Source organism: Mustela erminea, chromosome 2 (assembly GCF_009829155.1).
Source record: "Mustela erminea isolate mMusErm1 chromosome 2, mMusErm1.Pri, whole genome shotgun sequence".
NCBI lineage: Eukaryota > Metazoa > Chordata > Mammalia > Carnivora > Mustelidae > Mustela > Mustela erminea.
The window spans coordinates 60,956,972-60,970,649 of NC_045615.1; the positions used below are offsets into that span (position 1 = coordinate 60,956,972).

Consider the following 13,678-nt stretch of genomic DNA (forward strand, 5'->3'; position numbering starts at 1 on the left):
GCTAGTGAATGACAGAAAAGTGAGAGAGAATTTTTGTATTTATTATAGCAAAAGAAAGATTAGCCTAGAAAATGAAGAGGTCATAGCACTTTGCTATCCCTTAGCCACTTAAATCCCGAAAGCATGTATATATTCTCATAGCAAAATTCTGAGATTCTGAAAAATTCAACAAACAAGTGGAGCCAAATATACCCTGAGTACCCCACCAAGAAACCATTAAACCATTATAGGGAGTTGTGATTCAGAACCACTAATTAAACATTTATTGAATGTTCAAGGTACTTAAAAAGGAGCTTATAATTCTGTCATTAAATGACACTTTAATGTATGCATCATGCCTTGGAATTATCTAAGTCATATGTGGATAACATTACATTAATAAAAATGAATACATTTTATGTATACATGGAAAGACTGGAACATTCCTTCAATAATTTTATTCTTTACAAAATATATAAATAAATACAACAATTCAACTTCTAAAGTATTACCACATTCAAGAAGATATTGTTACCACCATTCTAAATTACTGGAAGGCATTAATCTCTGTTCCTTCATCTTCGATTTCAAGTGGCAAAAAGAAAACTGAATTGAGATTAAGCTGGGCTGTGATAACATTGCCAGGGACAGGCACATGAAGGAATAAACAGTCATGTCCAAGCAGGGAATGCTGGGGCCCCAGAAAAGCAATAGGAAAGGAGTCTACTGTGTCTTGCACTCGGGTGCATCTTTTCCTGAGGAGGTGTGCCATGGAGCTGGCTGAGGACCCACACTCTCTGCTCCAGCAGTTTGTTCTTCTGAGAAGACAAGAAAATCCAAAAGTAATCTTATTAAAAACCACACACACACACACACACAGACACAGTTTGAATACAACTGGAAATGGAAACGATTTTAAGACAGTAGAGATATAAAGCATGAAAAATGACAATATAGTCATTAATGTCCTCATGTTTAGTCATTAAAAAGGTGAATGTCACTTCATCTGAGGTGGAGAAGTTTACTGTTTACTCATAAAATCAACTGTTACAGAACTATTATAACCCTAACCCTAACCCGTTTTGTATATAAAGCCAAGAAGTAATAAAGTGTCACTTAAGTTTGAGATTAAAAGTGAATCAAACACAGATTGAGTCTAATTTTCCTTGGCCCTAAATTTAGGGGAAAAAAAAAAAAAGCTGTGTTAAGCAAATAGTATATATTTTGGAGAATATTTAGTCATTCTTTGAACACTCTGAGGTTTTAAAAAGCACTTCAACTGTATTTATGTTTATAAGCAATATTCATTTTCAAATGATTAATTAAAATAAATATCACATACCTGGTCTTTGCAATTATCTCAAGTTGTTGAGAAAATTTATCTTTTTATAATTCAAATTAAAAACTAACATTAAAATTCTTTTTGAATGGTATTTTACTAATTCAGGCTGGGACTATATCCTTTAATTCTGAAAAAAAAATTTTTTTTTTTAAGATTTTATTTATTTGACAGACAGAGAGAGAAGAGTGCGCACAAGCAGGGGGAGCAGCAGGCAGAGAGAGAGGGAGAAGCAGGCTCTCTGCTCAGCGGGGAGTCTGATGTGGGGCTTGATTCTAGGACTTGGACCATGATCTGAGCTGAAAGCCGACGCTCAACTGAGTCACCCAAGCACCCCTGAATTGGTCAGTTTTTGATTCATGTATTCTTCCAGCTTACTCTTTTATTTACGTCAGTTAAAAACAGTACCAGAGTGATGCATATATTGATAAAAAGACTCAAGCATTTTTATTTGTGGTTGAATTAATTCGTATCAGTCTATGTCCCTTGTACTATCAGATGAAATCAAAAGGTGATTAAAAGTTTCTCAGTTTTTCGGGGCACCATAGTAGGACAGGAGCACTCTGCCAATCCTCCATCCACCCCTCTGTGTCTGGCACCTGGGCTGAGGTGGGGGTGACCCTTGACATGGCCTCCCTCCAACCAGTCAGGAGCCTAGCACTGCTGATATTACTCCCAAATCTCTCCCATCCATCCATTTCTCTCTATCTCCCTTGAGCCTGCTCAAGTCCCCGCTAATATCACACCTCTTGCTTGGACAACTGTCATCAACTCTTGCTCCTATTAGTTGTTGGTCACCATAGAGCTAAGGTTCTGTGTTCAAAATTTATAACTCATTGTGATTCCCCCCATCATGTTGTTTAAAATCTTTCAAAGTCTTTGTCTATATGTTTTCAGGAAAAAGTAAAAATTCCTTTATACAATCGACAAATTGCCACACACCTGGCTCTTCTGTTTGGTAGCACTGCCTCCACCCCCAGCAGCTTGGGTTCACTGTGCTCTGGCCAGCTTGCTTTCTTTCAGCCCCGACCCTGATTACAGTCCGTCCTACCCTGGGGGTGTCACTGTTCTATCTGCCTGAAATACGTCTTCCTCCTCTCTTTGTTAAACTGACTCACATTAACATTTTAGATCTCAGCGTCCTTCTTCAAGGAAGACTTCCTTACTATTCCTGAAACAAAAGCCTATTATATGCCTCACAGCCTTTTATGCTCTAGAATTTTACCTATTTTTATTTTTATTTTTGATTACTTGATTACTGTATCTCCCAGCAGGACTGTAAGCTTCTGTAGGGTGGGGACCATGTCTGGCTTAGCTTATCAATGTACCATCAGGGTCTCATCTCTGACACATAGTTGGAGACCAAAATTTTTTGCTGATTGGATAAATTAATAAGTAAATGAAACAAGTCTATGATCTTGCTTGTGTAAAATGAGGATAATGCTATTGGAAATACTGGCCCACTGCATTGATAAGAAAGGCTTCTTCACTGAAAGTTTTGTTTATAGGGTAGTGTCTTCATATTTTTAATAGAGTTTCTGATATCTTAGGGAAAAGTTGAAGGTTTAAGAGGTGGAATAAAGACTCAGTTTGGGGTAAAAAATGATGGACATCAGTGCTGTGCTTTGGAGAAACTTTCTTACAACAGAAATGCCAAATGAAGTCTGTGCACTGTAGCTTGTTCAACTATATCCTGTCTAACCTTGCCCTTCAGGGCCACAAATTAAAGATAAGTTCTGACAGTTATCCCCTGATTTCCAAAGAACCAGTATATTTACGTACCTGGGCAAAGGCCTAAACCAGAGTTATCAAAATAACGAACTGGATGAGGCGTTGGTAAAGACTTCGATCGGCTGTCAAAAAACCACGACTTTGGTGATTCCCTTGGCACAGGATCTTGTAAATTCCGTTCCTTGCATTGAGAAGGTGTATGTGGCCTCTTTTTGGTAGGTGTTCTAGTCACTTTAGGAGACTGTGGAGAATTCTCACAACTAACTTCTCTTTGAGTCTCTCTCTTAAGGATTCTTGCCTTCCATGTTTTGACCTCATTGGAAAGATGATGATTATTGCTTGAACAGAGGAGAAAAAAAAAGAGAGAGAGAGAGAGAGAGAGACTGTAAGTCTGTACAATTCCTGCATTTATTCACCTGGTACATTCGTTCTCTATTCCCTGGCCACATTCTGTGTCTTTCAGTTCACTAACCGGTTATTTTTTGTGACCAAAAGCCTGTGCACTTGTTGCCCGCTGCCTAAAAGGCTTTCCAGTCTCTCCTTTCATCTGGCCTAACTGTTGCCCTTTTCCACAGCTACTCTTTTATCAGTTTCTTCACCATCACCCCTCCCCACATCTAGAAAAGGTCCTAGTTGTAGTTTTCTGTTCTTGCTGTTAATAGCACTCATTGTAAAAAATTAGTTGTACAGTTATTTGTTTACTACCTATTGTTCTTCTATTGTATCATTGATAAAGTGCTTGGCACAAGATTCTAATTGTTGATAAAAGCCAAATATTAAATTTGTTAGAATTTTTTATAAAATAAAAAGAAAATAGGCTACAATAATAATGGACTCATGGAGTTCTCCTTTGACTTGGGTATGCAGACTTGCGTTCTATTTAAGTGGCTCTCTGCTCAGCAGGGAGCCTGCTTTCCCCTCTCTCTGCCTGCCTCTCTGCTTATTTGTGACCTCTCTCTGTCAAATAAATAAATAAAATCTTAAAAAAAAAAAAAAAAGAATTTAAGTTGCCCCTTAAAGATTTTTCTTAACTTCCTGTTTCTGGCTTTGTTAAAAATAGGTCAATTGACAGATAGCAAACATCTGGAATGGGGGTAGTACAGTCTTATTCCTTTTAAAAAACATTTATTACATATATTCTAAAAGTTACTTCCCCATATGCGTGAAGGGTTGCCAACTGCAAAAACTTGTATGGAGGTGTATACAACAAACTCCCCACATGTAATAGCCAGAAGCATACTTTCAATATCACGTAAGCATATCTTACCTTAATAGTTCATTCTTTTGCTTTATTAGCTGTTCGTTTTGCTGCTTTAACTTTGAGACTTCTTTTTCTAGCCGTACATATTCGCTTTTTAAAATAAGAGCTTTTGTGCTCTGTACAATGCCACTACCACCTCCACAAGTTAAGGGTTTATTTGAAGGCTGAGAGTCCGTACATTCTGACACAACTGTGAGGGGGCAAATACACCAATAGGGCATCATTTTCATTATCTCCAAAGTTTAAAATAGAGGAAATACTACGAACAGCCATTAAGTCACTGCAAAAACCAGACTATCTCAATCACCAGGTCCCTAGAAGCCATCCTTCCTTCCTCCTTTTACCTCCTCTGCTAAGCCTGCTTGATCAACACTTCTAATTGTCCCTAGAATCCTCCCGCTTCTCTCCAGCCACCAGTTCCATCAGCACAACACTGCTGGCTGGAAGCTTCCACTATGAGGGCAGCAGCGGGCCCCACCCCCCCATTAGTGTTGTCCTTCCCTGCTCTCTCCTCTGCATCAGTGGACACCCTGGAGGGCTTCTCAGAGCACAGAATGTGTGTGTGGGGTTCACCACCAGTCATTCAGTGCGCTCTAAATTCTCAAGACATAGTTGTAACTAAATAAAATTCAGAATGATACAAAAGCATATATTATTAAGTATTCTACACTATATGTGTGAAAAAAAGGTAAGGACATGTTTTGTAAATTTTAAAATTTAAAGGCATTTAAAAATTTAGGCATTTAGGGCGCCTGGGTGGCTCAGTGGGTTAAAGCCTCTGTCTTCGGCTCAGGTCATGATCTCAGGGTCCTGGGATCGAGTCCCGCATCGGGCTCTCTGCTCAGCGGGGAGCCTGCTTCCTCCTCTCTCTCTGCCTGCCTCTCTGCCTACTTGTGATCTCTCTCTGTCAAATAAAATAAAATCTTTAAAAAAAAAATTTAGGCATTTAAAAATGTCCAAAAATTTGAGGCACTTATAGAGTAGAACAAGCCACCACTTAACTGACAATTTACAAAAGAGGGTGAGGTATGTGGGGGTAAGATACTCAAAGTCCATTTTCTTTCGAATTACTCTGAGTTCAGATATAATATGTACCGGGGAAAGAAACAATTACAACAAAACATGCTTGTTTCTAGTTCTGTCTCTTAAAGTTTTCCAGGTAGGGGTGAACTTCTCCAGCAACAGACACTAGAGAAGTTCAGGCCAAACATGTATGAGACAACATCTTTAAAACTATCTCATTTTTAAAAAAAATGTGTGGATAATAATACACACAAGTATTACCTTATGTTGGACTGACATTCAGAATTTTCAGTGTGCTTTTACACAGAACTTTCAGTTTGAGCCTTACAATACATATATATGTATTATAATATATAATATATTTACATATATACACACATATATACACAATATAATATGTAAAAATACATAACACATATATACAATATGTAAAAATATAAATGTATATATGTAATATAATATGTATATACATGCAAAAATATATATGTATACATATACAATATAATATGTAAACTATATATAGTTTATATATATCACATATATATAAATATATATATGGAGGTCAGGTATCATCCCCTTGATTTCATAAAGCCATCAAATGAGGACTGGTCCTGACTTAGTTCACTGCTTGTTTACTACACAAAGCTGTCCCAAGTACTGTTCAACATCCTCTCTTTTCAAATGAAACAAAGAGATAGTTATATGGAAAAAGGTACATGTTGAGGAATGCACATGCAGAAATTTGATCATTAGACTTGAAAACTGTATTGAAAAGATAAATTTGAATGACTTTGCAAGTAAGCATTAACTCTATTTTCAGTACTAAGAACATGTAGGATATTATTTCTTTTTTTCCACGATATGCTGATTGAATTTTTGCTGTGCATATGGTTAAAGTCTATTACAATATTGTTGTATCTTTATTGGGAAGGTTACTTTTACCTTGCTAGTTACATCATTCTTTTATAGTACTGAAGATATATTCACCCACATGTAAAGATCTGATAATGCAAAGGTAAAACTCTTATTTTTTTAGAATCTATAATGGATAAATAGTTGAGATTACAGGAAACTAAGGAGATATGACAGGATAAATATGATCCCAATAAATTCATTTCAAAAATAGTTTTTTCTAACTTAGTCGTTAACAGTTTATTCTTGACTGTCACAAATATAACAGTCTTCAAAAGGTCTAAGTATATTGAGAAATAAGATGGAAAGAATCTGGTAGTATCAGTATTTTCTCCTTACTTGAGGTATCTTGGGCTTGTTGATTTCTTCTCAGATTTTCTCTCAATACCCTTATAACTTCTTTTTGATATTCTACAGTGGCTTTTGTAGAAGTAATTCTAAAAAGAACAACAGAAACATGTAAAAGCTTTGTAAATAATTTTTCATGGAAGAATAAACAGAACTACTACCAATAAGTTATATCACATTGACATAAAACCCATAAATGGCAGTAGGGTATCAAGTATTTTATAGGTGTAATGCCATCAAATTGGAAATATTCTATTTGGTTGCAGGAGTAATTTTTAAAATTCTTTTTAAATTTCTGGAAGCCCAATAGCTTTGTTAATCAGATACAATTACCAGAGCATAAAAGTGAAAAGAACTTTTACCTATTTCAACACTGTCAGGGAAGCAAACCCTGACTGCAGCTCTAGTCTAATGGGATACAAAGGTCAAATTCTGCTCACTGTTCCCTAGTAGAAAGTGACATTTTAGGAATTGTTGGCCTAAGTGTTAATCAGCAGTGTTAAATCATGAGACTTTCTGCTTTTAGAGACTCCCATATCTGCTGATTCTATTCTATATGTAAAATTGCCTTTTTAAAAAAGATTTATTTATTTATTTGAGAGAGAGAGAGAAAGACATTTATTTATATGAGAGAGAGAGCGTGCGAGAGGGAGAGGGAGAGAAAAAAGTAAATAGACTCTGTGTGGAGCCGAATGCAGAACTTGATCTCAGGACCCTGAGATAATGACTTGAGCTGAAACCAAGAGTTAGATGTTTAACTGACTGCATCACCCAGGTGCCCCTGAAATTGCTTTTTTGTAATGAGGAAACTGATAGGTGTAAATTTCACTAAAACCCATAGTCTTATCAGTGGAAGGCTGGTTAGAATGCATGAAGCTTCAGAGTGTTACTTTTTGGGCAAATTTGGTATCATTGTTAAATATTTAGAGGAAGAACAAAAAGCATTAGAGTCAGAAGGAGTCTTAAGAAATCATCTAATACAAACCTGTCCTTACTGATTATGAATACAAAGACCAGAGAGATTAAACAGCTTATATGTAAGGTGATATAATAATAAGTGGCAATATTATATTTCTAATTCACTGTCTCTGTTTAATGTTCATTATGTTATATCATTAAGAATCTCAGGCATGCCATTATATATAGTATATATAAATAAAAAGAACTCAGTCATGCTTTTTGGGTACTAGGTACCATAATTTAAAATGATATACAATTTTACACAAAAACACAATAGGAAGAACAAGTTAAAATAAGAGAACCAACAGAAATCTTGGTCAAACTGCTAAATACACAAAGATACACATATATTTAGGTTCTTAACATTCAATTTCAAGCATATAAAGACCATTTTTTATGCTGTTTATTTAAGACAGCAAGAAGCATCAAAAGACATAGTGTGTTAGTAATTGATCATTTGATTATTTTTAATCAAATGATCATTGATTATTTTTAAAAAATTTTGCTGATGTAATGAGAATTTAGCAAATTTAAAATCTGTGGATGTTTGTATTTATTTTAAAAAGCAGTAATAGGGGCGCCTGGGTGGCTCAGTTGGTTAAAAAGCAGTAATAATATTTTCATATATTTTAAAAAGTTAACTTTTTAATGCAAAAAAATTTAGATGGGAAAATTAACTTTTATTCCTTTTAAAGATTTATTTATTTATTTATTTGACAGAGAGAGAGAGTGAGCAAGAGAGTGAGAGAGCACAAGCAGGGGGAGCAGCAGGCAGAGGAAGAGGGAGAAGCAGGCTCCTTGCTGAGCAAGGAGCCCAATGTGGGGCTCAATCTTAGGACCCTGGGATCATGACCTGAGCCGAAGGCAGACGCTTAAGTGACTGAGCCACCAGGGTTCCCGAAACTTAAACTATTAAAGTCATGTTCAGTTAAGGCAAAAACATACTTTTTTTCTTTTTTTAAATGATAATTATGAGTATTTATTTGGCATTTTCAAAACATGATATGCTAACTAATAACTGTCTAAAAAAGAGAAAAAAAACCACAGATTTTAAAACATTTCAAATAAGTACTTCTATCCAACTACAGGTAAAAGAAATATGTAATAATACAGAAGGTTTCCATAATACAAGAAAAAAATACCTATTTCAACAGTATGGTAAGCAACCTGAAAAAGATAAGAAATTCTGACATACTCTTTTTCAAACTCTTTAGCGTTTTTCATCTTCTCTAGGTCTATTTTCACCAGCTTCGTTTTGAGATCTTCAATTTCTTCTTTATAGGGCTTAGCTCCTAAAGCAACTTTGTCCTAATTTTTTTAGAGAAGAGAAAAATAATTTCAGAGCAGTTTTAAAGAGCTGTAGGATTTGGCAGGAACATTTTAAAACAGTAAACTCCAAATACATGAAAAGTGAAAAGCACAGAATTTAACCCTAAAATGAACAACATGTACATATTTGATGTGAAGTATACATGAAATTATTGGAAGCTAACAGGGAATTAAGAACACATGACTTCCACTTTTTTTAAAATTTTATTCATTTGAGAGTGAGAGTGAGAGAGAGCATGAGCAGGGTGAGGGGCAGATGGAGAGGGAGAAGTAGACTCCTCACTGAACAGGGAGCCTGACAAGGGGCTTGATCCTGGGACTCCTGAATTATGACCTGAGTCAAAGGCAGGCACTTACCCTACTGAGCCACCCAGGTGCCCCTTCATTTCCTAAAACAAATTTTTCTTCATTTAAAAATGATACAAACAAAATGAAACAGAAAGGTTGAAAATAATGGGTAGACAATGGTAAATCAGGAAAATGAAATAAAAAGATGTCAGAATGGCAATATAAATATCAAACTAGAATTGAATTCAAGGTACAAAGTACTATAAAATGTTGGGATATTTGTACTCAAAGATGGTTCATTCCAGTGCTGAAAATACATCTACTTTCTACTCAGAGAAAAAACATCATATGTAAATACATACATATATTTGAACGTTTTTATAAATAGACTTTTATTTTTAGAGCAACTTTAGGTTTATAGAAAAATTGACAGAGAGTACAGAGTTCCTATATATCCTTGTCATGCTCCATCTCCCTCCTCATGTTGTCCATTTCCCCTATTTTTAACATCACATTTTAGTGATGGGCCAATATTGATACATTCCAGGCTGCGTTAGGGTTTATTGTTTGTATCGTATAGTTTATGGGTTTTGACAAATGTACAAAGACACATGTTCTTTAGTACGGTATCATACAGAATACATTCACTAACTTAAAAACCCCATGTTCCACCTATTCGTCCTTCCTTCCCTTACCCCTTCTGGACCATTGGCAATCATTGATCTTTTTACTGTCTCCCTGGTTTTGTCTTTTCCAGAATATCATATAGTTGGAATCACTTTTCAGTTTGGCTTCTTTTAATGAACAGTGTGCATTTAAGGTCCATCCATGTCTTTATGGCTTAATAGCTTATTTCTTATTACTGCTGAATAAATCACTCATTTCTTTTTAGCACCGTACCACAGCCATAGATATTGAACAAAAAATAAAATCCATTTAAATAGGGACCTAGAGGGGCGCCTGGGTGGCTCAGAGGGTTAATTAAGCCTCTGCCTTTGGCTCAGGTCATGATCTCAGGGTTCTGGGATCGAGCTCCACATCGGGCTCTCTGCTCTGCCCCCGCCTGCCTGCCTCTCTGCCTACTTGTGATCTCACTCTCTCTGTCAAATAAATAAATAAAATCTTTAAACAAAAATAAATAAATAGGGACCTAGAGAGCTCTCTTTATTCCTCTAGGCTTTCCCAACCCAACCCCCAGAGAAATGTTTACACGCATACCATGGCTAGCAAAGACGAAAAAGATGCAAAACCTCCAAAAATGATAGATGATCAGCTTAAGGAGGTGGATGACAGCATAAGATAAGCTCATTTTTGGAGGAGCCCAGTGTTTGCTTAGTCCCAGCACCAGTTCAATACCCCACCTTCTGAGTCAGATGTTGATGTCAGTGCCTCCCTGAGCATGTGACTGGCTGGAGTGTGGGCAATTTTGTAAGAAACTGCTGAACTCTCTTTCAAACTGACTGTCCCAGTTGCTGTCCTACAACAATGGATTCTTACTGTTCTACCTCCTCACCAGCATTTTTAGTGTGGTGCGTGGGATTTTGGCCATGATGGCATTTTGAGATACCATAGTTGTGCAGTGGTATTTTGTAATTCTCTAATGACATACCATGCTGAGAATCTTTTCATATGCTTATTTGTCACACATATATCTTCTTAGGTGGAGTGTCTGCTCAGAACTGTTGTCTTTTTTTTTTTTTTAAGTTTTTATTTATTTATTTGAAAGAGTGAGAGAGATCACAAGTAGGCAGAGAGGTAGGCACAGAGAGAGGGGGAAGCAGGCTCTCCGCCGAGTAGAGAGCCCGATGCAGGGCTCGATCCCAGGACCCTGAGATCATGACCTGAGCCAAAGGCAGAGGCTTTAACCCACTGAGCCACCCAGGTGCCCCTGTTGTCTGTTTTTTAATTGACTTAAAAAAAAGATCTTATTTATTTTAATCGACTTTCCTTTTTATGATCAAGTTTTAAAAGTTCTTCGCATATTTAAGACAACAGCTCATTATCAGATATGTGTTTTGCAGAATTTTTTCCTTTGGTCTGTGACTTGTCCTTTTATTTTCTTAACTGTCTTTCACGGAGCAGATATTTTTAATTTAAACGGAGTCCAACTTACCAATTTTTTCTTTCATGGATCATATTTTTGATGTTGTATCTAAAAAGACACCATCAAACCCACAGTCACTTGGGTTTTTTATTTTATGTTCTGAGGGTTTTTAGTTTTGTCTTTTACATGTAGATTTTTTTTTTTTTTTTTTTTTTTTTTAAATTACTTAGAGCACAAGGCAGTGGGGGAGAGGGAGAAGCAGGGAGCCTGAAACGGGACTTGATCCCAGGATCCCGGGATCATGACCTGAGCTGAAGGCAGATGCTTAATGACTGAGCCACCAGGTGCCCCTACATTTGGATTTTTGATCAACTGAGTTAATCCTTTTGGAAGATAGAAGGTCTGTGTTAAGATTTGTTTTTCTGTTTGTGGAAGTCCAGTTGTTCTAGCATCATTAGTTGCTAAGACTAAACTTCTCCACTGACTTGCCTTTGTTCTCCTGTCAAGGATCCGGTGGTGGCTGCGTTTGTGTTGGTCTATATCTAAGCTCTCTATTCTCTTCCATTGATTTAATTTTCTTTTAAAAGTTCAAAGAACTCTTAAAAAAAGGTATTCATTTATGACACTAAAAAGAAAATTTCAATATATTTGAGAAATGCAGAAATTAGTTTTTTGCCACAATATAATGAAATAAATTAGTCATATATAACATTATTTAAAACATTCTCACGTAAAAGAAATCAAAACTGAAAATACTGAATTAGAAATGAAAGATAACAGAATTCCATATTTCAGACATATAGTATGTGACCAAAGCTGCACTGATGGTCTTAAATCTAAGACTGATGGTCTTAGATTTACTGAATAAATGGAAAAGACTGAAAATATAAAGTTCATGGTTAACAACACCTATTTATCATTTGTATTTTTAGAGAGTTTCAGTTGAGAAACTCTAGTGGCTCTATCTAAAAAAGAATTCCTTTGAAATTTTGATTTGAATTACATGAAATTTAGGAATTAATTTGGGAAAAACTTAGGATTGTATAGTATTTAGGTTCCAATCTAGGAAATGGTGTGTTTCTTATAAACCACATGTTCCTCTATATTTCTTTTTAAAGTTTTATTTTTCTTTTCATACATGTTGCCCTCATTTTGTTAAAGTTAGTCATTCAATCATCTTATTTAGATTTTGTGGCCATTATAAATAAGATCTTTTTTTTTTCCCCTCATGCAGGATGTCCATGAAGTTCTACTACAGTTTAAATTTTTGATCCATTCACTGCTACTTGACATAAACAATTTGTAATGATGTAACAGAGGAAATGTATCAAGATTTAAACAAAATTTTTAATGATTCATTTGTTCAAATTACTTTCTTCTCTATTCAATTAACAAACCCTACATTATTATATTAGACAACTATATCCAAGATGTTTTAAAATAGTGGTGAATAGGTTAAAAGTGTTTTCTTATGCCAAGTCTTGAGTTAAAAACATTGTTGCATTTTATAGAATGTTTATATAATACCAAAAAAAAAAACTGTATGAAGATTTTATGAATGTCTTGTGTTCTTTCTTTCCCTGTAGGTAATATACAATGCCATACCCCAGAAATAGTTATTTCTGGTAAGCAGGAAAGATGTTTATCTCTCCATAGATGTCTGTATCAATTTACACAGAATGTGGAGAAATTTGTTGCTTACTTCCTATCTTGATCCACTTCCTTCACTTCTGTGCAGAGACTGAAACCGCTATCTGCACTCTGTGTTGTTACCGCCCCCCACCCCCACTCCCAATCAACTAACTGGCTGCTCCATCTTGGTATCTTTTGGTTACTCCTTATTTCTTAACCATTATGCTCATGGCTTTGTCCAGTCTCATGACTTTTATATGCTGACAATTCCCCAAACTCACACGTTAAGTCTATGTGTATACATACATACATAGATTTGTGTATACATATGACTGCTTCAGTCATATCTCAAGTTGGAGTCCCCAATAGCCATTTCAAATTCAATGTGTCCAAAACTTAGTTTCGATTTAGCTCCCACGGTTTCAGACTTGCTCTTCTGACAGTCTTTCCCTTCTCCATAGATGGCAAGTCCATCCTTCTAGTTGTTCAAGCCAAAAAATCTGGAATCATCTCTGACTCCAAGAAATATGAGGAAAGAGTATGTACCACTTCTGGGTCAGGGCCTTTAAGAGTAGAGATTTTAAGACATTTAGCTTCTCCATCTGTCCCTTTCCTGTGAACCCAGGCATGGACAGTTTACAACTTGGCTTTAACCATACACATAAAAACAGCCCCTGAGGGGGTGGTGGAGAAAGAGGATGGGAGAGAAGTAAGCCTCCGAATGATCACGTGGAAGGAAGCTGGAATTCACGTGGAATTCACACTTTTGTATAGGACAGAGAAATAAGATTCCCTTTTGTTGGAGTTGCTGTAGTTTGGGTCCCTTTGTTGT

At 36.0% G+C, this 13,678-nt stretch overlaps 1 protein-coding gene across 1 annotated transcript in view; it reads right to left on the minus strand.

Moving 5' to 3' along the window:
* Positions 1-233: 233 nt before the first annotated feature.
* Positions 234-13,678, minus strand: part of CENPE (centromere protein E) — a 77,771-nt gene continuing 64,326 nt past the window's right edge. The window contains 5 exon segments of the mRNA XM_032333047.1: positions 234-797; positions 3,101-3,387; positions 4,317-4,500; positions 6,585-6,682; positions 8,749-8,861. Of these exon segments, the coding sequence (XP_032188938.1) occupies positions 703-797; positions 3,101-3,387; positions 4,317-4,500; positions 6,585-6,682; positions 8,749-8,861 (777 nt within the window). The 3' untranslated portion in view covers positions 234-702.